Genomic DNA, 20,353 nt, shown 5'->3' with positions numbered 1-20,353 from the left:
TCAGCTGACTCGCGTGGCGCCTCGACATCAGCGAGTGACGACGTCAGAGTGCCGTATCTGCTCGCTTCTTGACCACGACAGGCTACTGGTACGTCGAGACCCACGGTGATCTTCATAGAAGGCTAATGCTGCTCGTCAGGCACCGCGAACCATGCAGCTGAGATCGATCCGCTGGCTTTAGCCGTTCCTTTCCTCCGCTCTCGACTAGCCTCGTTCGGCCCGTCAACAGTCATGGCGCAGCCTTCGTATCCGCAGGCAACGGGTCCCTTGTTGTTCTATCAATCGCCACCTGCCCCTTTCCCGGCAGCTCAACTCGGTAGACACCCGCACATGCCGGCACAGACGGCCTCGTCTGTCAGTCCTGAAGGGCGATTCACACTGCCGAGCTCGGACCAGCATCTTAGGCAAGTTCGCAAGGCTGGTATAGCCTCTACCGATAATCCGTTAGGTACGATGGCGCTGGCTGATCAGTCGAGCTCGCAATTCGAACAGCGACCATCGCAGACTGCGACCTTTCAGCCGGGCAGCACTAACTATGCGCCGTTCTCCATCGCGCCACTCGTTGCATCTCCGGAGGAGACAGAGTCCAGCGCGAGCTACTCTCGTGCCTCTTCGCTACCTCCGCCAAGTCTGCCCTTCAAGATGCCCCGTCGTCGTACGCAAGAAGCCAAGGAGCGTAGGCAGGCCTCGTCGAGTTCAGCAGCGTCCTCATTAGGCAGTAGCTATCCTTTCAACGTCAGCGAAGGATTTCTGGCTACATCTGCGCCCACGCTCGCGCCTGCGCTGACTCCGCCCGTGGCGATCAGTACGGACTCGCCTGTGCCTTCGACCAGCCGCAAGCGACCCGGCATTCAGCCCGCCAGCTCTTACGTCTCTGATGAGAATCTGTTCAATAATGGACCGCCGACTCCATCATTGAGTAGCGCGACTATGTCGTGGCACACGCCACACACAGATCATCCGCTCAGCTTGCAGGAGCAGAACGAACTCATCGAGCGCATCCAAGCGGACCTTCAAGTTATCGATAGCAGCAAGCTCAAAGGTCCTTTCCATCGCATTGCTACCGGCTCGGCTGCTTCGGAGATCAACCCTCGCAGGGCGAGCATGTCGAGCACAGCCGGTCACCTGCGGCCGCCGTCATTGAGTGACGTAGAAGAACTCACCGTCAGTCCGCGAGATGTCTCGCTCGATCCGGAAGTGAGTAGGGCAAGCTCCACTTCGAGTGCTATTCAGTCGAGCCCTGTCATGGCTACAGCGACGCATATCAAAGGCTCTCCGCCGTTCTCAATGTTTCCGCCTCTGCACAAGATCCCGACCGCAATCGTTACCACGCCGTATACGAACGCCAATGGCGGCGTCGACGCAGGCGTGATTGATGGCATGACTGCAGCCTCCCGCGCGCGGAGTCTGAGTCATCCACCAGCACAGCAGGCTCCTATAAAGCAGCCGACGACTAGCAGCCACCAGCGTTCGGCTTCGCATCCCTTCCAGCTGCCCAACTCAATGATGCCGCCACCGCCGGCGAAGGAGGACATTTCGCCCGAGTTTGACTTCCAAATGTCGAGCGGCGAGGAAGATCCGAGTCCTCCAGTACCGACCGTCAAGAATGGAGATGGCCCACGTCCGCCTCCGTTCGCTCTGCCGCAGTACGGGCGCCGCGTTCCGGACAATCGCGAGAATCCGTACTTTGCGTCCAAAGCGCCTTCGTATCGAGTTGGCGATAGCACCGGCAGTACGTCTGAGGAATCGAGCATGTCGAGGCCCCCCTCGAACAGCGTCGAATCGCCTGGCCAACGTGGGCGAGCGCCGCCGCCTGCGCCTTTATCGATCAATCGACATCGTGTCAATCTGAGTCGGCCTGAATTGCGCCGTTCGCCTTCGAGTCCGCAAGACTCTGCGGAGCGATCGACGTACTACGAAGAGGAAACACTGGAGCCAAGCGAGTCACCTGACAACGATGCTGACGATGCGACTTGGACACCTGGCCGCAAGCCAATGCAGCACGGTCCATCAACGGGACAAGCGCTTCACAAGCCATCTCAGACTGCCGTCGGCAGCCCTTCGCATCAGTCTTCGAGCCTTGCGAAGCGACCGCGCAAGCAGAGTGCAGAGTACACAGATTCAGAGGAGGCAGACGATGATGACGAGTACATATCTGGGTCGCACGCAAACTATTTCCAGCAACACCAGCCCAAGCGTCAGCGGATCAACAATAAACACGCTGTCGGCTCCCAGCCGACGCCCAGAGTGACGGGTGTGGCGGCATTGGACGAGATCCCATCGCATGTAACATCGTCTGGCGCGACCATCTGTGATTTCGTCGATCCGCAGACGGGCAAGACCTGCGGTGTCTCTTTCCGACGGCAGTATGATCTCGTCAGACACAAAGAGACCAAGCACACGCCCGGCAAGAGGAAGGAATGGATCTGCGATATCTGCGGCGGTTCATTCTCGCGTAAAGATGCGCTTCAGCGACATTTCAATCGGGGACATGCTCGATAGGCTCTATACTACCTGTATGCATCACTGTGTGTCTTCTGTGATGAAACATCTTTGCCTGCCCGTGATGTTGAAGATGGATCGTAGGGCGAGTTGGCAGCAAAGTCGCGCCTTTTAATTGTGCCCCTCGCCTCTCGCCGACCGGAGCGCACATGTCGTCAGGCGTGCCCAAGCTATGAACGGCGGCTATGGAGAGGATGGCCGCGGGCTTGCATCCCGCTCGAGCTCGAGCTACGACACGCCTGGGCCGAGTCAGATCCAAGCCTATGCGAAGCTACAATTCGAGGCTTCTGATTTCTACATCAAGAAGCTCTCCGTCACGATTGGACGCCGTACTGGCCTCCTCAGGCCGCCCGTGAGTCACTCAAGCTGGTCAATTCCACCCTCGAGAGCTTTAGCGGACCAGAACGGGCTCAGGCCGGAGCTGCTCTCGCCAACGTTGAGACCAACCTCTGCGACTCGTTCGACTTCGCCTGGCTTGGAGGCCGAAGCCGAGGTAGCACCTCGCTATGCTGCTGTACTGGGCCGACCGAGACTATCGAATGCGGCAAGTCCGCCTGCCAACGGAGACGCCCGACCTGCTGTAGCAGCTCCAGAGGACGATGAAGAGCCAGCGGATGTGGATCTGGGCGCGATCAAGGCCGTCTCACGTTGCCACGCCAGGATATTCTATCAGCATGCGACACGTGCCTGGCAGCTTGAAGTCCAGGGCCGGAACGGTGTCGTGATTGATAGCCGCTGGACATCTCGTGGCGAGATCGTCACTCTCAGATCAGGGTAAGCCTAGGCAACTCGAGAACCGACACCGCTCATGTGGGCTCCTCAGGTCCAAGATACAGATAGCAGAGCGCATATTTCACTTCCTCTTACCCAACGCGGGTAGCGCTGATCGCCCCGGAAGCTCGGACCTCGCGACACGGCAGAGCCCTCTGGTCGCAGATGAGATCGATGGAAGCGACTTCTCGGACCACAGCGATGAGGACATGTCGGCTGCCAGCTCGCTCTCCGAGCCTGAGGATCTCGTGCAACGCTCGCGTACCGGCTCGCACTCTCGGTCGCTTTCGATAGATGCTGGAAGCTCAGAGCGCGCATTGAGCGAGGAATCCGAATCGCGCGCAAAGAGCAAGATCAGACTGGTCGTCTCCGACACAACACACCCGAAGCTTGCAAAGCAGTCGAAGCGGCTGACGAAGAAGCAAGTTGCAGCATCAGCTGTGGCCGAGCGGCGAAAGGCACGCAAAGAGCAAGCTGCCGAGAAGCGGAAAACCAAGGGCAAAGGCAAAGCGAAAGCGAAAGAAGAGGAAGATGCTCGATCAGAGAGGTCTGCTTCTGCCAGTGTTGCGCCTTCTACAGCCACCAAGGTCGCGCCCAACGGCAGTTCACTTGCGCCAACGCCGAATCCGTTCATCGGCAAGCCCGAGAAGCCTCAATATACCCTCGCAACACTTGGCGCTCAAGCAATACATGCTAGCAAGACCAGTACACTCACCCTGCCGGACATACACGCATGGATCTGCAAGTCATACCCCTTTTACGCGTCAGCATCGGCGCCAAGCTGGCATCCTGAGCTTTCGCAAGCGCTCGATAGTCTGAGAGCGTTTGTCAAATTGCCAGCGACAGGTCATGTCCCCGCTACGTATGCGCTCGAAGCTGCACATGCAAAGATATTTGATGGCACGGTCTTTCGCACTTCAGTCAGCTCGCTTGCTCTTGCTATTGTCATCGGCTTGCCACCGACGAGCTACGTCAGGCCGGCAAGCAGCATTCCGCAGAAGGAAGATCCTCTTGATCGCTTCTTGTCGTCTCATCAGCCTGTCGTCCTGCATGACAATAAGCTCTACCTGGCGCCTTCTTTCTTCTCGCGGATGACGAAGGTGCAGCTAGAGCATTTGCAGGGACTGCAACCTCAGGCGCTACTACGAGTACTCCAAGCCTGGCTAAAGCAGCATCTCGAGCAGCGCATCGAGGTGCTGGCGCAGCAGGGAGCCCCGCAGCCAGAAGCAGTCGCCACGGAACAGGGCCCGATCATCATTGATGGCGATGATTGAATGAGTATGTGCATTATCGTGTTGTTCATACAACGTAGTCGTTCAGACTTGCGAAAGCGGGACCGGCCCGCTGATGTTGAGTTTGCGCGTCGAGTGAGAATGCTCAGATGTCGCAAACTTGTCAAGTTTGCCGTCGGTATCGTCAAACGTGAAGACGCTCCTCAACTCGTTCATGGCCACGCCTGACAGCTGCTCAGCCTTGAATGCACAACAAGAAATTGACATACCCAGTAGCAGACCGCAAAAGACATTGATGATGCCCATCACAAAGAGGGCAACCGCAGCACCGCTGAAGAGCGAGTCGTGAAAGATCAATCTGTGCTGCACGTGAGCTCATCTCAATGGAGGCGAAGAGAGCTCTTACGTCCCGGACAGGGTCTCTGATGAGACGATGAGCAGTATCGCTCCCAGCCACCCGCTGCCATACTTTGCAGAAATGATGGGCAAGGCGTTTTGCAGCATTTCCTCCGCGCGAGGAAAGGGCATCTCGGAGATCAAGCAGAGTATGAGCGTGACATCGATGCCGAGGGCGAACAGAACGACAAAGGCGATCGTGTTGGGTTGCGAAGGTGTGACCTCTTTGAGAATCGCTATCCTGCCAGAGTATGCCAGCGAAGAGGCCACGATGTAGAGAACAATGATGACGATGTCGGCTAGCCTGACAAGATTGGTCAGTATGAAAGGTATGCCGCTCGTTATCGACTTCATCTCTGCGTGCTTATGGTGCTTGTGCTCAAGGCGAGAAGAGGAAATCGGTGGCACTCAAAGATATGCCGAAAGGTATGAAAGGCGCAGACTCAATCATCGTAAGCGACGGACGATTGATGGTATGAAAGGGAAGAATGCATAACAATGGGTAAGAGACGCTTGTTCGGTAGAACGATCGAGGTCCCCTTAGTGCGCAGAAGGTGGCATCAAAGGCGGCGCGTTCACGGTCTCACGCGTCACCCGACCGTGCTTCTGTCCGTTGAGCGTTGAGCGTGTGATGCACATTCTTCCTCAGGCGAGCATGTCGTGGCACGCGGGGAGGGTTGCTTATCATCCTCTCGAACGTTGAAGAATGCCGTTACGTGATCGCTGGCCGAGGCCGAGAGGACGTCGTGGGTGCCTGATACCTGAACGCAGAGCTGTCATCGGCGTATTGGCTGTTCTCGGTGCGATTGTGGTGCGCGAGTGAGGTTCACGAGCAAGATTGGGAGTCCGTGCGCGAGTGAGGTCCACGAGCAAGATTGGGAGTCCAGGCTGACTGGCTATGAGCAGTCTCAAGATCTGACGAGGGTCGCGCTCGTCACTGGCACCCTCGAATTGCGCGCCATGTGATGCGCTGCGGAATGGCGGCAGCGACGGACAGCGGCATTTGCGCCGAACGAGCAGCCAGTTGAATGGTCACAGCACAGCCATGCAGGACGAGCAGCAACAGCCCAAGCATTTCTTTGAGTCGCCGGCATCGACTGCGCGCAATCACCCAAGCTCGCCAGGAGGGTCGAGTCGAGCGCACCTCAGAGGAAAAGACATGCTAGCAGTCGAGAAGCGGCAGGCGACAGATGTATGGGTATGCGACGCCAGCACGAGTACACAGCGACACGGCACGAGTCTTGCCCGAGATCTTTGCGGCAAGTCACACTGCCTCGCCCCAGCCAGCCAGTATACAAGCTGACGGTCTGCCTGACATGCAGACGGCCTCTCCTCGCCCGAAGAGACTGTGCTGTCTCCCATCTCCGGTCCGGGCGAGAGGAACAGGCCTTGGCCGATGACCCGCACAGAGTCACACGACCAGCGACGAAGGAGACAAGCCACTCTGCTCAAGCCAGTCTCCGCTGGAGCTGACTCGCCCCTCATCTCGCCTCTCCACCTCGGACAGGCCGTACGCATCGGGGCCGGCTCGACCGGACCCTCTTCGTTCTGCCCCACGCCGGCGGCTGAGCGAGATCGAGAGGTGGACGAGAGAGCTCAGGCTGCACTCGCTCGCGGTCTAGAGCAAAGTCTGATGCTCAGATCCGAGGAGAGCCCGAGGTCTGTGGTGCGTAAACCCATCAGGTCTCCCTCACCCCGCGAATCGCCTCGCCCTTCCCGCTCAAATTCGACGAGCTCCCTCGCAAAGGCAAGTCCGAGCCAGAATCACAAGCAGCAGCGCCCTGTGCTCGTCATACCCTCGTCACGCGTACGAGCTAGCCCCGCAGCAGCACAAGCGCAAGCCAGCCGCGCATCAGCGGTCAAGAAAGTCCTGTGCCTGTCAGAGACGGAGAGTGACTGCTCGCCCGCCATGGCGCCACTGTCCAGCTCATATACCTACTCGAGTCCTTTGCGGACACCAGGAGCTGCCTCCGAGGCAGGGACGGGCAAGACGACTGCCTATGCTGCCTACAAGGACGGCTCTCTCAACACGCCCGCCAATTCGCCTGTCGTCCACAAGGCAGTCTCTGGCAGCGCTGGCCGACTGCAGGCAGACCGCGTCGATCAACGGGGCAGGCGTACTTCCAGGGGCGAGCAGACTGAGCGACGGTCCATCGAACTGATGAGACGCAATATTGAGTGATAGCAGACATGTGACATGCACGTTAATGATACCATGACCACGCGCACGGGCGAGATTGAAGAGATGAGATGAGCAATTCGGCGACACAGTGACGCCAGCGTCCCCCCCTGTCAGAGCGATACCCCACAACGGACGACGGTGCAGACTTGACGACGCTCACGCAGAGGCAGGTCTGCGTTTGCGTGCGCCGTAGCTCTGCGTTTGTGGAATCGTTACCACACCGCCGGACCCGCCTGCGACCGGTTTGATGTTTGCGAGCTACAAGATTGTCTGCCTGGGCGATGGCGGTGTCGGTCTGTCCTGAACTGCTCTCCAGGACGCAGTGTGACTCATGCAAAGCTCTGTTCTCGTCCGGTGTCCAGGCAAGACTGCTCTGACCATACAGCTCTGTCTTAACCACTTTATAGGTCTGCAGCGGCCGCGCAGTCTTTCGCCAGCTTGAGTCTGACGCCTGACTAGGACAGAGGCGTGTCTATGCGCTCCATGCAGGGCGGCGCAGGTCTGAACGGCGCTCCAACAGGCTTACGATCCGACAATCGAAGATTCATACAGGTTCAGTCACGCACGCCTCAAGCTCGGACGGCGGGCACGCTCATGCTGCTCCTGGCCAGGAAGCACGCTGTCATTGACGACCAGCCTTGCCTGATAGAGATTCTCGACACGGCAGGTCAAGGCGAGCAGCACACCTCCTCGAGACTGGCCTGATCCTCACGCGACGCGACGGCCCCTTGCAGAGGAATATACGGCGCTGCGAGATCAATGGATAAGGCCAGTCCATCGGCCACGATTGACATGATGCATGCGACTCATGCCTCGGCAAACAACAGGGAAGGCGAGGGGTTTCTGCTTGTCTATTCGATAACAGACCGGGTCGGTCAGCATCTCGTCGGACCGCTGCTCTGCTCACGAATGCTTCGAACAGACGACCTTTGAGCGCATAGATCGATTCAGGTCGCAGATCATGCGCGTCAAGGATAGCCCGAGGATACCCATCATGCTCGTGGGCAACAAGGCAGACAAGATAAATGATCGCGTCGTGTCGAAAGACGAGGGCGCTGCGCTTGCTAAGCAGCTCTCGTGTGAATTCGGTACGCCAATCTTGAGCCGTATGGGTAGCCTCACGCTGACGACAGAACGAAGCGGAGACATCTGCAAAGACAAGGGCTGGCTTGGAGGTCGCGTTTTAGCAAGTTGGCCTTTCCTTCACCGCGAAGGCGAAGCTGACAGCGAGTGAAAAAGCACTGTCATCAGACGGATAAGAGACAACAACGAAGAGCAAAACCGGAGGACCGGCAAGAAGGATAAGCCTAGCGCCAAACGAAGGTGCAGAATTCTCTGATGCTCTGAGAAAAGTCGTGCTTCTCCTTCTATGCAAGCGATCCGGCTGTCGCCCGACAGGCTGTCCGACTATTATCATCTTGCGATCGACATGAGACGAGCTTCTCGTGATCTCAAACGTGGAATTTCGTAACAGAGTGCGTGGGCGTCGGCTGCGGCCGGCCAAAATCTGCGGGTGATCGCCGTGAACTTTGTCAAAGTTTGCTCCATGACGCTGTTCCAGCGAAACCTTATTGTGGCTAGCAGCTAGGGGCATGTTCTTCTTAGATCCAAAACCTGTGCAGTTTGGCTAAGGCTAAGACACGAGAAGCCGACGGCCGACTGATAACCTCTAGCAATGGCGTCTCGCCAGTGTGATTCAGCGAGAAGGAGGTGTTGGGAGTAAGGTAGCAAGGCGAGCTGGACGAAGAGAGCTCTGTAGACATCATCAGCCGCCTGCGCCAGCTGAAGAAGCGAGACCGCCCGAAATAGCGACCGGACGACTCTGATCCGGTTCGAACGAAGGACCCATCAGCAAGCGAGTTGCAGGCCAGAGGGATTGGCGTTTGCAGATCAGCCGCGACAGAGAGGCCTTCTACATGATCGAAGCCAGACAGCTCCAGTAAGGCGCAAGAGCCAAGCTTGTGTCTGCAAGAAGAAGCAGACTCCTGTCAGATCCGCGGCTGTTGTGAACATGATCTCGCCCCATCAGCCGTCACATGGCCTCGGCGGTGGCAGCGGCAACAGACGAGAGGTACACTATCCTGAAGCTGGACATGGCTTCGGTTCGACAGGCTTATCGGGCGACTTGCCCTTTGCGTCGCCCAAATCGCCACTTAGTCTGTCAGAGCTAGAGAGCGTCGCTCCTTCCAATCTGTCTCAATTCGTGCTCGACATGGACGACATCAACGCCTTTGTACAACCTTTTGACTCAAAACCTCATCGGTCGACCAGCGAATCCCTCGTTGGATCGCCCAGAAATGGACTTGCGCGGATATACGACCCATCGATGAGCAATTCGCCCGAGATGCCCGTCTCTGCTCTGTTCGGTCACCAGCGCGGCGGGTCTTTCGCGTTCAAAGCTACGCCCAAAGACAGCGATCTAGCTCTGTCCGGCGGCTCGCTTGCCCCTCATGAGACCTCAGCAGCCGCTTCGCCTCGCTCGCCGCACTCACCTGAATCTCAACCATCTACACCGAGCTCTCATAAGCTCTCGTCTGGCTCACGAGGCTCGCCTGCTCCCTCGACTGTGCCGACCGCGACGCCGACTCCGAAATCGAATATGGTCACTCTGAAGCATTGGGATGAGGAAGATACAGACGTGTATCTGATCCATACCGGCGCTTTCACTCTTGCTCGCCGAGCAGGCTAGTCTGAATCGTTCCCGCCCTGACACGTGTCTGACTTTGCACGCAGACGACGATGCCATCAATGGCACAAAATTGCTCAACGTGACCGGCATCACTCGCGGTAAGCGCGACGGTCTACTGAAGATTGAGCCCAACAGACGCGTCGTCAAAGTCGGTTTGATGCACTACAAGGGCGTCTGGTACGTTCTGCGACATTTGGCGCGCATGCTCTCGTTGACAGGGATGCCAGGATTGCACTCGATCGAGCGAAAGCTTTGGCCGCTCAGCATGGCATCCTCGATATGGTGTATCCTCTGTTCGAGCCGGACTTGTCAACTCGCGCAGTCCTGTCAAGTCCCGACGCGACCATGCGACCCAACAGGTCGACCCTCAAGATTGATACCACGGCAGGCTCGGCTGCTCTGTCCCGTTCGCCGGCATCTCCCTGCAGTCATTCGGTGCCGGGTTCATCGGATCAGTCCGACTACAGTGGCAGGTCGATGATGTCTCCTGCCTTACATTCGCCTCACTTCGGGATGCCTATCTGGACTCAGGCATTCACGCCGCTGCCCTCACCGTCGCTCCAGGCGACAGCGCAGTTTGCGCAATGGTCAGGCTTAGCCGATGTCCCGTATCCGCCTGCGAGCAGCACTCTGCCGACGATGATGAGTGTCCCGATGACGGCAGCTCATCTGCCGTATGGCCATTTGCCGCTAGCCTCTACAATTTATGATGGCATGGTACCACCCCTCGCGCATCCACCGCCACTATCGGCCACTTATTCGGGCTTACCGTCACCCGCATATGCTAGAAGTATACAGCCACACACAATGCAGCCCCAGCAACAACAACAGCAGCAACAACAGCCACAGACGCAGACGCAGCTGCAGCCGCAGTCGCCTCGTCGTTTGCAGCAGGCTGGCTCGCCACATCGATTGTCGTTCAGCTCCTCAGACCCGGCGCTCGCCAGTCATGCGGCTGCGTCCCGTCCAGCGCCAGCTCGAACGCAATCAGCGCTCACAGCCAGCGCACCGAGCTATCCGCGCTTCGATCATCTATCAGACTTTGGCGGGTCTCTCATGGACCCATCCCAGCGACACGCTGTCGACAGTCTGCATCTTGCGCTATCGCAACATAGACAGCGCATGCCGAGCAATCCAGCTATATTGAACCAGCAGATGGCCTATTCTGTCAGCACGAGCCCGACCGGACAGCGGAAGCGCGCCTTTGGCTCAGAACGACAAGCCTATGATGCGATGTATAAAGTCCATCAGCAAGCTCTCGACAATTCTGCAGAGCCAAAGAGGACGAAGCCTTCTTAGCGACGAGTGCCCACCATTTTCACGTCTGTACATGAATGATTACCACGAGGGAAGACACAGCAAAGGTAGTATAGAATGTAAGACAACAGTGCTGTGTAGAACAGAGATGCATGTAGAATCATCCCACGATCTTGCGGAGGTCGTCTGTGGTGCACCTGAGCAGTGTGACCGGACAGCGTGCATGCTTCTCGACATAGTCGTGTATGCTGGTGTAGTTGTAAACCCAACCAGATGGCAATGCTGTGGCATTCGTAATCTTCTCGCCGGTGAGGGGATCTCGACCTTTGACAGGTTTCTCGCCAGCGGTGACGCCCTTTGGGTGTATCGGCAACGGAGTTGGTGGTCTGATGGCCGCATCGCTGCTCGACGATCCCGGCCCACGTCGCGAGCGAGCATAATCGGAGGAATACCACCATTCGAGAAATTTGAAGAAGAAGATGGAGGTGGGCAGGATGATCTTGAGCGCCTCGAATGCATACTCCGGGCCGAGGCAAGCATACCGCCAGATGACTTGCAGGTACGATGGCGGGAGACCGGAGCCATGCCGCCGTCGCAGGGGCGAAGAAATGGTGCTGAGCGCTCCTTCTCTTGCCTTCCTCTGCGCCGCTGAAGAGATCAGACCTGTACGGCTCAGAAGTGGCAAGAGACATACATAATCCAAGGCACTCATCCGACGAACATCGACGCCCATCCAAGACAGCCAAGGCCGATAGTAGGGCGTCTTGTCGAATATGTAGGCGATGTTGTAGCCGAGCAGCATGACTTCATATGACAGATTGGCGAGGGGGTATGCACTTCGATAAAAGTCTCTCGAAAGTCTGGCAATGCGCTCGTGCCGCGTCTGCAGGAGCGGTCAGCGAGCGCAGGTCGACACTGCGCAGAGCGCACCTCTTGTGTGAGAGAGTCCGTTGCTACGCCATCATTGAGCAGATCCGCGTTGACACCGCCACCGACTTGCTCGTAGAGATCAGCTGCTTTTGCGCGCACGTAAGGCACACCAATCTAGGCGAAAGCGATCAGCGCGCGTCAGCCTGTGCTCGTCAGATGAGTGTGCTGCTCCGACGAACAAGAAAGAGGAGAGAGCGTTGTATGTCTGTTCTTCGGAGCCGTTCGTGATTGGTATGTAGCTGAGTCACCGAGGCAGACGAGCTGCGTTCGGCGGCAAACCCAGGCCGTCGCCGTCGTTTGAGGCCATAGAAATTCTCTGCAAAGGATGCGCCTGCGGAGACAAGCGTTGAACGACAGCCTGTAGGTAGGGCAGACAGATTCACCCCATTCGCGTAGGTAGTATCGCTCGACAAAGTACATGGTGAGGGCATAGAATTCATCATGTCTATTGACGATCCTGAGCAGATAGCGGGGCCGACGTTGGGCAAGCACCTGTCAGATGATGCGCTGTCAGACTGGCCTGCATGCGACGACAAGACGGGCACGGACGGAGAGGATATATTTGATGACGGGCGGCAGTAGCTCTCTGAGCTGTTCCTGGGCTGCCAACTCGAAGAAAGATGGACGATATCTGGCCTGCGGTCAGCCAAGCGTTCGCGTGCCGACTTGCTAGCGTACCTGTCTGGCCCGTTGGCGATGTCACCGAGGAATTCCATCTATGAGAGGGTGTGAAGACTGATAGCCGGCTCGGCTCGGGGTGACGTTGATCGTTCGTTCGGCGAGTCGCGCGCGTTCTTCTGCGGACGAGAGGACACGACAGAGTGGTCAGACGACTCGCTTTCCTGCCCCACAGTTCCTCGCAGTACGCATCTTGCAAGCGACAGGAGAGAAGCGAGAGCAGTCGACAGGATGGCAGAGATGAGAGGATGGGTAGCGCGAGTCCAGAGCGGTGACACTCTGACTTTACGTGGCAAGCCAGGTCCTCAAGGTCAGCCACCCAAGGAACGGGTCCTCCACCTTGCCTTTCTCGCCGCACCCCGTCCAGGCTCTCGAGATCGAGCAGACGAGCCCTACAGGTGAGCTCTGGGAGCCGCACTGTGACTCATAGGGCTAAAGTTCGCCGTAAAACAGCTTTGCGAGTCGAGAGTACCTACGTCAGCTCACCATCGGCAAGGAAGTCCTCTTCTCGGTCGTCTACACCGCACCAGCCCAGAGTGGCCAGCTCGACTTTGGCAGCGTCAGGATCAACACGCCCAACGGCATGATGCGTGTCGAAGATCTGATCGTTCGCGAGGGCTGGGCAAGAGTCAAGGAGTCTCGCAACATGAACGCACCTGCCGAAGGGGAGACGCTCAGCGACGAAGCCGTCCGACGTGGCTCGCTCCAGAACAGCCAGGAGCTCGCTCGAACGGAGGCACGCGGGATCTGGGCGAGTACGCAGACTGATGCAAATCACGATGTGCAATACCAGCCGCCGTCTGACCCGAAAGCTTTCCTTCAGCAACACCTCAACAAGCCCATCACTGCAGTCGTCGAGCAGGTTCTCAATGGCTCGACCCTCCGTTTGCGCCTGTTGCTCTCGCCAGACACGCACCAGTTTGTTGCAGTGACGCTTGCGGCGACACGCTCGCCTCGTGCTGCTGCCATCACCAACGGCAACGATAGCAAGAGCGAGGAGCTTGGTGATGTCGCACGCTTCTTCACAGAGTCCCGACTGCTGCACCAAGACGTGACGGTCAGCCTGCTCGGCCTGCCACCTCCGCCCGTGACGAGCAATACCCCCTTTGTCGCGACTGTCACCCATGCCCAGGGCAACATCGCCGCCTTCCTGCTCCAGGGTGGCCTCGCTCGTATCGTTGATCCGCATGCTGGCCTGCTCGGACCAGAGGAGATGGGTGCGCTGCGTCGCGCAGAGGCCGACGCAAAGGCTGCCAAGAAAGGCATCTGGCATGCCTACACCGCTCGAGCGCCGAACTCGACATCCAGCGTCGCCTTTGATGCGACCGTGACCCGAGTCTACACAGGCGACAGCATCGGTATACGAAGAGCTGGCGGCTCACACGAAGAGCGTGTCATTCTCAGTAGTATCCGTCAAGCCAAGGCGACGGATCCCAAGCAGGCAGGCTATGCGAACGAGGCGAAAGAGCTGATGCGAAAGAGGCTGATCGGCAAGACGGTCAGCGTGACGACAGACTATACCAAGCCGCCAGACGGTGAATTCGAAGCGAAGCAGTGTGTCACCATCCGACTGCCCAATGGCACCAATGTTGCCGAGCAGCTCCTCGAGCGCGGTCTAGCAGTCGTCATCCGCCATCGCAGAGACGACACCGACAGATCACCCGAATTCGATCAGCTCATGGCGGCGGAAGCGAAAGGTCAGGCTGACAGGAAGGGTGTGCACAGTGGCAAGCCATCTGCCATGCCACGCATCAATGACGCTTCAGAGTCTGCCAACAAGGCAAACGGCTTTCTTGCTGGCTTCAAGCGCGCCGGCAGATTGCCCATCATGGTCGACTTTGTCGCGACAGGCTCTCGCTTCAAGATTATGATACCCAGGCAAGAAGTCAAGCTCACACTTGCCCTCGCTGGCATCCGTACACCTCGAGCACCTAGAGCAAACGAAAAGGGCGAGCCTTACGGTTCCGAAGCCCACGAATTCATGAACCAACTAGCGGCGCAGCGAGACGCAGAGGCAGAGATCGACTCGACTGACAAATCGGGCGGCTTTCTTGGCACGCTCTGGCTGCAGAAGGATATCAATGCGGCCGAAGTCCTCGTACGAGAGGGCTTGGCTCATGTTGACCATCGCTCGGCGGAACGTCTGCCGACTTATCAGCAGCTGGTCGCCGCAGAAAAGCAGGCGCAGGAGGCGCAACGTAACGTGAGTCGATGCAACGAATACGTTCCAGTTAATCATGCTGACACATTCGACAGCTCTGGTCCGAGTATGATGCGCAAGCCGAAGCGCAGAGGAGTGCCGCGATCAAGGCAAGCGCTGCGCCTGTTGACCCATCGGCTGCGCGCACTGAGAAGATTACGCTGGTCATCTCTGACATTGACAGCCGTGCGACGCCCTTCACCTTCTCATTCCAGACGTTACAAGCGAATGGTCGCCTGCCAGAGCTCGAGTCACTCATGTCTACATTCTCAGTAGCGCATCAGGCAGCGACGAATGGTGCCACTGCGCCTGTCGTGCCTCGCGTTGGCGATCTCGTGTCTGCTCGCTTCTCATCGGACAATGCCTGGTATCGCGCCAAAGTGACGAAGCATAACCCCCAGCGCAAAGTAGTGGCGCTGCTCTACATCGACTATGGCAACACTGAGGACAATGTTTCTTACTCGAGCCTTCGTCCTCTCGAAGATCGCTTCCGAAAGCTGCCGGCTCAGGCGCGCATGGGCATATTGAGCATGATCAAGCTACCATCGGTGTCGAGCGACTATTCAGAAGACGCGTTTGCGGCGCTGCGGGAATATACAGAAGGTCAAATCCTGACCGCCAATGTTGACTGGCACGACGTCCATGGCAGGCTGGCGTTGACGCTTTACTCGGGCAAGGCGAGCGACCCGAGTCGGTCGATCAACGCGTCACTGCTGCGCGAGGGCCACGCGACGGTCGACGAAATGGCGCAGCACAAGAACGCATACCCGGCTGCTCTCAAGGCCTACAGACAAGCTAGTGAAGAGGCGCGTCGTGCTCACGCTGGTCAATTCGAACACGGCGACCCGAGTGAAGATTGATTCGCAAGACATCAACAGTTGGCGCGAAGCGATCAGCATACCGCAAAGCAAAATGCATCTCGCAGAGTACCCTGGCGCTACTGCTTCTGAACGACGATGTGCCTCTTCCGTTCTGCTGTCGGGAGCTCAGCAGGCAGGTTTCGCGGACGGTGAGCCTGTCGGTTCTCTTCCTTGCGTTTGCGAGCATCGACCATGTCCCGATCGAGCCGCGTCGCATTATGAATGGCCTTGGGGAGCATGCGCTGCCTCTCAATCTTGCCGACTTCGCCGACGTGTTGCCATTTGTCGCGAAGGGTGTCTCGGTATTGTTTCTTCGCGAGCTCCTTGGTCGAGCTGACGCCCAGCTTGTCTGATGCGCGAGCCTTCCATATCCTGAGATTGCCGTCGTCTGAGCCGGACACGATGAACCGGGTATCGAGCGTGAAAGCGGTTGACCATATTCTGCGGGCGCGCACAATGTGAGCGTGCCAGCAGGTAACGATAGCAGACCAACCTCTGCATCCTTTTGGTGTGATAGGTATCTCTCGCGCGACCTTGTCCGGCTTTCCATATTCTGACGGAGCGGTCGTACGAGCCGCTGACGAACTCGCGGCCAGTGGGCGACCAATCTGCAGACATGACTGCGCCTACGTGACCCTTGAAGACTTGTGTAGCGCTAGACATGTTGCGAATATCGTAGGTATACAGATTGTGATCCTCAGAGGCGATGAGTAGTACAGAGGCCTGCAAAGGATTGAACGAGAGACCATTGGCACGCATGCGCATGATAGTCTGTCCGGTCGCGGTGCCACTACGGAGATCATACAATGTCAAAGAGCGATCACTGCCCGTCGAGGCGAGAACAGAGGTCTCGGAGGGATGGAACTTGACGCTCGTCAGATGCTCGCCCGCTGCATAACCCTCGTCACGTTTGTTTGCCGATCTAGCAGACAAGTTGTTCGCGAATGAGAGCGTGGTGATGGGAGTCGTCTTTGATTGATCCCAAATGAGCACGCGATCCGATGCAGTAGCGAACATGGCCTCTCGACGATGATGGTCGACACCGTTGAAGCCGTGTGTGCCGGAGTAGACTTGCAATGGCCGAGGTGGCGAGTCGCTGCTGTTGTGCTGGCCAGCCGAAGACCAGAGCTTGACTGTCTTGTCGACGCTGCAGGTCAGAAATTTGCTCTCGCCGCGAACGTGGGAGCCGTCATCTGTGTCTGGCAGACCGTGAAGACGAGCCAGCATGCGATCGTCATCATCGGCGGCGTCTTCGTTCGCGTCGTCTTGCGCTCCGTCTGGATCGTCGTGCGAGGTGGAAGCAGTCGGCAACTGACGACGCGATGCGCCGTGTGCAGGCGGACAGAAGGAGATGCCTCTGACGATTCCCTTGTGGGCGTTCTTGACCGTGAGAAGAGAAGACTGTGTTGGGAGCGACCAAAGCTTGATCTCACCCTCTGCGCCGCCGCTTGCCATGACGCCCAGTCTTTCTGGATCGCGAGCGAGAGAGTAGACACCCTCTGCGTGGGCTTCTAGTGAAGCGACAAACGGTTTGGCGAACATCCTGTCCATCTTGGCTGCAGTGAGTGCTCGCTGGTACTCCCTCTGCCTGCCAAAGGGATGCTGAGATGGATCAAGGTTGCGTTTTGTCGGCGGAGGTGCGCCCAATGTTGCCGGCATGTGATCGTCGAGCGAGCGCTGGATGACTCGTACCTTCTGCAAGGGTCAGCCGTCCTCATCAGTCAGAGTGCCGACTGCGAGCAGGGACAGCGCTCACCATGTTGCACGGTCTCGAAAAGGGGCGAATCAGCAAAATTGGACTGACGTCGACGGTCGCGAGCAAGTTGCGCAGGCGCAAAGCTCCACGCTTCGGTCCACTGCCAACGTTTCAGCGGCTAGGATGCTCAGCCTAGGCAGGACAGCCGTCGCTCGGAGCGGCGTGCGCACGTTTGCCAGTACCTCCCGAGCCTCGTCGTCCCTGTAAGCAAGCCTGCAGAGCTGGCAAGGCAGCTCGAGCCCGCCCCGCGCCTCGAGTTGCCTCTCCACCAGCAAGGAGCTCATGGTCTTCGCTGTCCTCAGGTACGAACAGACGATTGCCAACATCCGCATCCACAAGGACACAAAGGTGCTCTGCCAAGGCTTCACGGGCAAGACGGTCAGTGGCTTTGCCAGACACGAACGTACCGCGCCCGTCGCTGACAGTGAGGCGTGACAGGCGACGTTCCACTGCAAGGAGGCGCTCGACTATGGCACCAAGCTCATCGGAGGTGTATCGCCCAAGAAAGCAGGCCAGGAGCATCTCGGTCTGCCCGTATGGGGCAGCGTCAAGGATGTTCGTCGCGCTGCTTGCGCTTGGCTCCTCTTCATGCGCTCGGGCTGAGCTGTGTGGACAAGACAGGCCGTCAGAGAAGGCAAGCCGGACGCAACAGTACTCTACGTTCCGCCTCCGTTCGCAGCGGACGCGGTCATCGACGCCATCGAAAATGAGATCCCTCTCATTGTCACCATCACCGAGGGCATCCCACAGCAAGACGAAGTTCGAATTGCTCAAGTCCTCCGTAGCCAGACAAAGTCCCGCATGATCGGTCCCAACTGTCCCGGTATCATGGCGCCTGCTTCCGGCGGAGGCTGCAAGGTTTGTGTATTGCCGAGGGCAAAGAGTGTCGCGCCCAGGCTGATGCTGACTCGATCAGATTGGCATCATGCCTGCCAATATCTTCAGCCCGGGCTGTATCGGCGTCGTCTCGCGGTCGGGCACGCTCACCTACGAAGCTGTTGACCAGACAACAAAGGTGGGACTCGGCCAGACACTCTGCGTTGGCATCGGAGGCGATCCTTTCCCAGGCACCCAGGTGAGCCAGCCCAATGTCTGCTATGCGCAAGCTTATCGGCATGACAGCACATCGACGTTTTGAAGGCCTTTATGGAAGATGAGAATACAAAGGGTATTGTGCTCATCGGCGAGATTGGGGGTACGATGGAAGAGGAGGCGGCTGCTTACCTCGAAGAATTCAACAAGTCCCGAAGCGTACCCAAGCCCGTCGTCGCCTTCATTGCTGGCGTAGGTTGGACTTTCTCTGGCTCGTGCTCTTGCTGACCACTAGCTCGGCAGAGGACGGCGCCGCCCGGTCGAAGAATGGGCCATGCTGGTGCGATCATCAGCGGTGGCAAAGGCGGTGCAGACGACAAAGTAAAGGCGCTCGAGGCTGCAGGCGCCTTTGTCTCGGACAGTCCTGCCAAGCTGGGAAGCATCATGCTCAAAGCCATGAAGGATGCAGGACTGGCATAGACGAGCTCTCGTGTAGAAATTGCATAGGTACAAATGACAACGAATGGGCCACCTGTGCCTTCCCTGATGGGTCGCGCAAGCGGCTAGCTGGGTGGCAGAAAGTACGGATGGCGCAACGCTTCTTCGCACGACAGCCTGCGCGATGGGTCAAAGACGAGCAACTTTTCTAATAGATCGATCGCCAGAGGGTGGGCCTTGGGATATAGCTGAGCAAAGGGTATCTTTGGCGTTCTCGGGAACGGACGCATCTGGATCTCAGGCTGAAAAATTGCTCATTAGCTGCCCGTAATGGCACGACTTGCGCGCGGAGACATACAGATTCGTTAGCAATGCGCATCAGTGTCGCTTCATCCGGCGTGCCGACGATGCGCAGGATCTGGTTGAGCTGATCGTTGTTGTCACGGCCTCTGAAGAGAGGCACGCCAGATATCATTTCGGCCATGATACAGCCCGCGCTCCAGACATCAATAGAGGTCGAGTAGGTCCTGCTACCCATGAGCACATCCGGGGCGCGGTACCAGAGCGTGACGACCTCGTTGGAAAAGGTGTTGACGGGAATGCCGAACGCTCTGGCGAGACCAAAGTCGGCCAACTTGAGCTCGCCGCGCTTGTTGATGAGCAGGTTCTGTGGCTTGAGGTCCCGATGGAGCACCCGGTTTTCGTGACAGAAGGCTGTGCCTTTCAGGAGCTGGTACATGAAGGAGCGCACGACGCCTGGCTCGAGCGCGCCTCTGTCGCCCTGGGAGTCCATGTACTTCTTGAGGTCGAGGTCCATGAACTCAAAGACGAGCATGAGTTTTGATTCTGTGTGATAGACATCGTAGAGCTGGACGATGTTGGGATGCTTGAGCTCCTTCATGAGCGAGATCTCTCGGATGGCCGTCGAAGGCGTGCCGTCCTCTGCATCAAGATGGCTATGCTTGTCCGTCAGCCAGACTGCCAGCGAGCGAGCCTGGCCTGTCTCGCTCACATCTCTTTCAAGGCGACAATCTCGTTCGTCGTGCGGCTCTTGCCCTTGTGTACGGTCGCATAGGTACCCTGCAGTGACGCAAACGCATCAGCGTCGAACGCGAGTCAACATTCGAGCGCTGTGCACCTCGCCGAGCTTCTCGAGCTGGACATAGCTGCCAGGTCACTCCATCAGTCGATGATCAGTCCGACAAGCAGCACACCACGCACTTCATGACCAATCTAGCGTCGTGCCAGCAGCGGCTAGCGAGTCGACGAGTCGAGCAACGATTCTACGCGTCGCGCTTGCAAGCCTACGGCTACGACGACGAACGGCCTTTGCTACCTGGCCTTTCGACTTTCAATGACCACGATGGCATTCCCCTCCTCAGAAACATACTCGTCGAGCACTGCCTGCACTCGCACACGCTTGTCATCGA

At 57.8% G+C, this 20,353-nt stretch overlaps 10 protein-coding genes across 10 annotated transcripts; 6 read left to right on the top strand and 4 right to left on the bottom strand.

The window, feature by feature from the left end:
- The first annotated feature begins 18 nt into the window (after positions 1 to 18).
- L969DRAFT_26404 (uncharacterized protein) lies at positions 19 to 2,549 on the top strand. The gene is made up of 2 exons (XM_014709680.1): positions 19 to 88; positions 140 to 2,549. Exon 2 carries the CDS (start codon positions 232 to 234, stop codon positions 2,500 to 2,502), a length of 2,271 nt encoding a protein of 756 aa, XP_014565166.1. The 5' UTR covers positions 19 to 88; positions 140 to 231; the 3' UTR covers positions 2,503 to 2,549.
- Positions 2,550 to 2,599: 50 nt separating this feature from the next.
- L969DRAFT_67183 (uncharacterized protein) lies at positions 2,600 to 4,698 on the top strand. Its single transcript, XM_014709745.1, has 2 exons — positions 2,600 to 3,276; positions 3,326 to 4,698. The coding sequence occupies exons 1-2, from the start codon at positions 2,675 to 2,677 to the stop codon at positions 4,545 to 4,547; spliced, it is 1,824 nt and encodes a 607-aa protein (XP_014565231.1). The 5' UTR covers positions 2,600 to 2,674; the 3' UTR covers positions 4,548 to 4,698.
- Positions 4,479 to 5,600, bottom strand: L969DRAFT_247592 (uncharacterized protein). Its single transcript, XM_014709744.1, has 3 exons — positions 4,912 to 5,600; positions 4,775 to 4,863; positions 4,479 to 4,729 (listed from the first exon to the last, which is right to left on the bottom strand). Exons 1-3 carry the CDS (start codon positions 5,253 to 5,255, stop codon positions 4,590 to 4,592), a joined length of 573 nt encoding a protein of 190 aa, XP_014565230.1. The 5' UTR covers positions 5,256 to 5,600; the 3' UTR covers positions 4,479 to 4,589.
- A 241-nt stretch (positions 5,601 to 5,841) lies between these two features.
- L969DRAFT_90642 (uncharacterized protein) lies at positions 5,842 to 7,377 on the top strand (the record flags this gene model as incomplete). The annotated part of the gene is made up of 2 exons (XM_014709743.1): positions 5,842 to 6,160; positions 6,224 to 7,377. A coding segment is annotated over exon 2 (782 nt), but the record flags the coding sequence as incomplete, so codon positions are not given.
- L969DRAFT_97061 (uncharacterized protein) lies at positions 7,331 to 11,071 on the top strand (the record flags this gene model as incomplete). The annotated part of the gene is made up of 11 exons (XM_014709742.1): positions 7,331 to 7,372; positions 7,604 to 7,635; positions 7,695 to 7,756; positions 7,818 to 7,851; positions 7,911 to 7,953; positions 8,006 to 8,171; positions 8,224 to 8,269; positions 8,323 to 8,406; positions 8,875 to 9,767; positions 9,817 to 9,949; positions 10,000 to 11,071. The coding sequence occupies 11 exons, from the start codon at positions 7,331 to 7,333 to the stop codon at positions 11,069 to 11,071; spliced, it is 2,607 nt and encodes an 868-aa protein (XP_014565228.1).
- A 19-nt stretch (positions 11,072 to 11,090) lies between these two features.
- On the bottom strand, positions 11,091 to 12,931 carry L969DRAFT_105726 (uncharacterized protein; the record flags this gene model as incomplete). Its single annotated transcript, XM_014709741.1, has 8 exons — positions 12,638 to 12,931; positions 12,509 to 12,590; positions 12,343 to 12,451; positions 12,139 to 12,290; positions 11,960 to 12,073; positions 11,724 to 11,912; positions 11,241 to 11,669; positions 11,091 to 11,162 (listed from the first exon to the last, which is right to left on the bottom strand). Exons 1-8 carry the CDS (start codon positions 12,673 to 12,675, stop codon positions 11,091 to 11,093), a joined length of 1,185 nt encoding a protein of 394 aa, XP_014565227.1. The 5' UTR covers positions 12,676 to 12,931.
- L969DRAFT_79615 (uncharacterized protein) lies at positions 12,432 to 15,697 on the top strand (the record flags this gene model as incomplete). Its single annotated transcript, XM_014709740.1, has 3 exons — positions 12,432 to 13,035; positions 13,091 to 14,840; positions 14,894 to 15,697. The coding sequence occupies exons 1-3, from the start codon at positions 12,869 to 12,871 to the stop codon at positions 15,695 to 15,697; spliced, it is 2,721 nt and encodes a 906-aa protein (XP_014565226.1). The 5' UTR covers positions 12,432 to 12,868.
- L969DRAFT_245917 (uncharacterized protein) lies at positions 15,444 to 17,689 on the bottom strand. Its single transcript, XM_014709739.1, has 3 exons — positions 17,454 to 17,689; positions 16,191 to 17,392; positions 15,444 to 16,138 (listed from the first exon to the last, which is right to left on the bottom strand). Exons 1-3 carry the CDS (start codon positions 17,454 to 17,456, stop codon positions 15,775 to 15,777), a joined length of 1,569 nt encoding a protein of 522 aa, XP_014565225.1. The 5' UTR covers positions 17,457 to 17,689; the 3' UTR covers positions 15,444 to 15,774.
- On the top strand, positions 17,577 to 18,965 carry L969DRAFT_54589 (uncharacterized protein; the record flags this gene model as incomplete). Its single annotated transcript, XM_014709738.1, has 7 exons — positions 17,577 to 17,656; positions 17,756 to 17,831; positions 17,892 to 18,008; positions 18,075 to 18,311; positions 18,370 to 18,528; positions 18,576 to 18,737; positions 18,789 to 18,965. The coding sequence occupies 7 exons, from the start codon at positions 17,577 to 17,579 to the stop codon at positions 18,963 to 18,965; spliced, it is 1,008 nt and encodes a 335-aa protein (XP_014565224.1).
- L969DRAFT_90637 (uncharacterized protein) lies at positions 18,817 to 20,341 on the bottom strand. Its single transcript, XM_014709737.1, has 5 exons — positions 20,145 to 20,341; positions 20,062 to 20,089; positions 19,936 to 20,003; positions 19,282 to 19,879; positions 18,817 to 19,225 (listed from the first exon to the last, which is right to left on the bottom strand). The coding sequence occupies exons 1-5, from the start codon at positions 20,147 to 20,149 to the stop codon at positions 19,049 to 19,051; spliced, it is 876 nt and encodes a 291-aa protein (XP_014565223.1). The 5' UTR covers positions 20,150 to 20,341; the 3' UTR covers positions 18,817 to 19,048.
- Between the last annotated feature and the right edge of the window lie 12 nt (positions 20,342 to 20,353).

This window comes from Mixia osmundae, assembly GCF_000708205.1.
Source record: "Mixia osmundae IAM 14324 unplaced genomic scaffold scaffold_13, whole genome shotgun sequence".
Lineage (NCBI taxonomy): Eukaryota > Fungi > Basidiomycota > Mixiomycetes > Mixiales > Mixiaceae > Mixia > Mixia osmundae.
The sequence above is the reverse complement of the archived record's forward strand: the minus strand, read 5'-3'. Positions and strand labels throughout refer to the sequence as shown.

Excerpts from the sequence above, each read along its gene's own strand:
- L969DRAFT_26404 (XM_014709680.1), top strand. The coding sequence starts at position 232 with ATGGCGCAGCCTTCGTATCCGCAGGCAACGGGTCCCTTGTTGTTCTAT.
- L969DRAFT_245917 (XM_014709739.1), bottom strand. Across the intron at positions 16,139-16,190 it reads CACACCAAAAGGATGCAGAG|AATATGGTCAACCGCTTTCA; the intron begins GTTGGTCTGCTA and ends GCGCGCCCGCAG.
- L969DRAFT_67183 (XM_014709745.1), top strand. The coding sequence starts at position 2,675 with ATGAACGGCGGCTATGGAGAGGATGGCCGCGGGCTTGCATCCCGCTCG. Across the intron at positions 3,277-3,325 it reads ATCGTCACTCTCAGATCAGG|GTCCAAGATACAGATAGCAG; the intron begins GTAAGCCTAGGC and ends TGGGCTCCTCAG.
- L969DRAFT_247592 (XM_014709744.1), bottom strand. The coding sequence starts at position 5,255 with ATGAAGTCGATAACGAGCGGCATACCTTTCATACTGACCAATCTTGTC. Across the intron at positions 4,864-4,911 it reads TCAGAGACCCTGTCCGGGAC|ATTGATCTTTCACGACTCGC; the intron begins GTAAGAGCTCTC and ends CGTGCAGCACAG. Across the intron at positions 4,730-4,774 it reads CTTTTGCGGTCTGCTACTGG|GCGTGGCCATGAACGAGTTG; the intron begins GTATGTCAATTT and ends AGCAGCTGTCAG.
- L969DRAFT_90637 (XM_014709737.1), bottom strand. Across the intron at positions 20,004-20,061 it reads AGCTCGAGAAGCTCGGCGAG|GGTACCTATGCGACCGTACA; the intron begins GTGCACAGCGCT and ends GCGTCACTGCAG. Across the intron at positions 19,226-19,281 it reads TGCGCATTGCTAACGAATCT|CCTGAGATCCAGATGCGTCC; the intron begins GTATGTCTCCGC and ends GCAATTTTTCAG.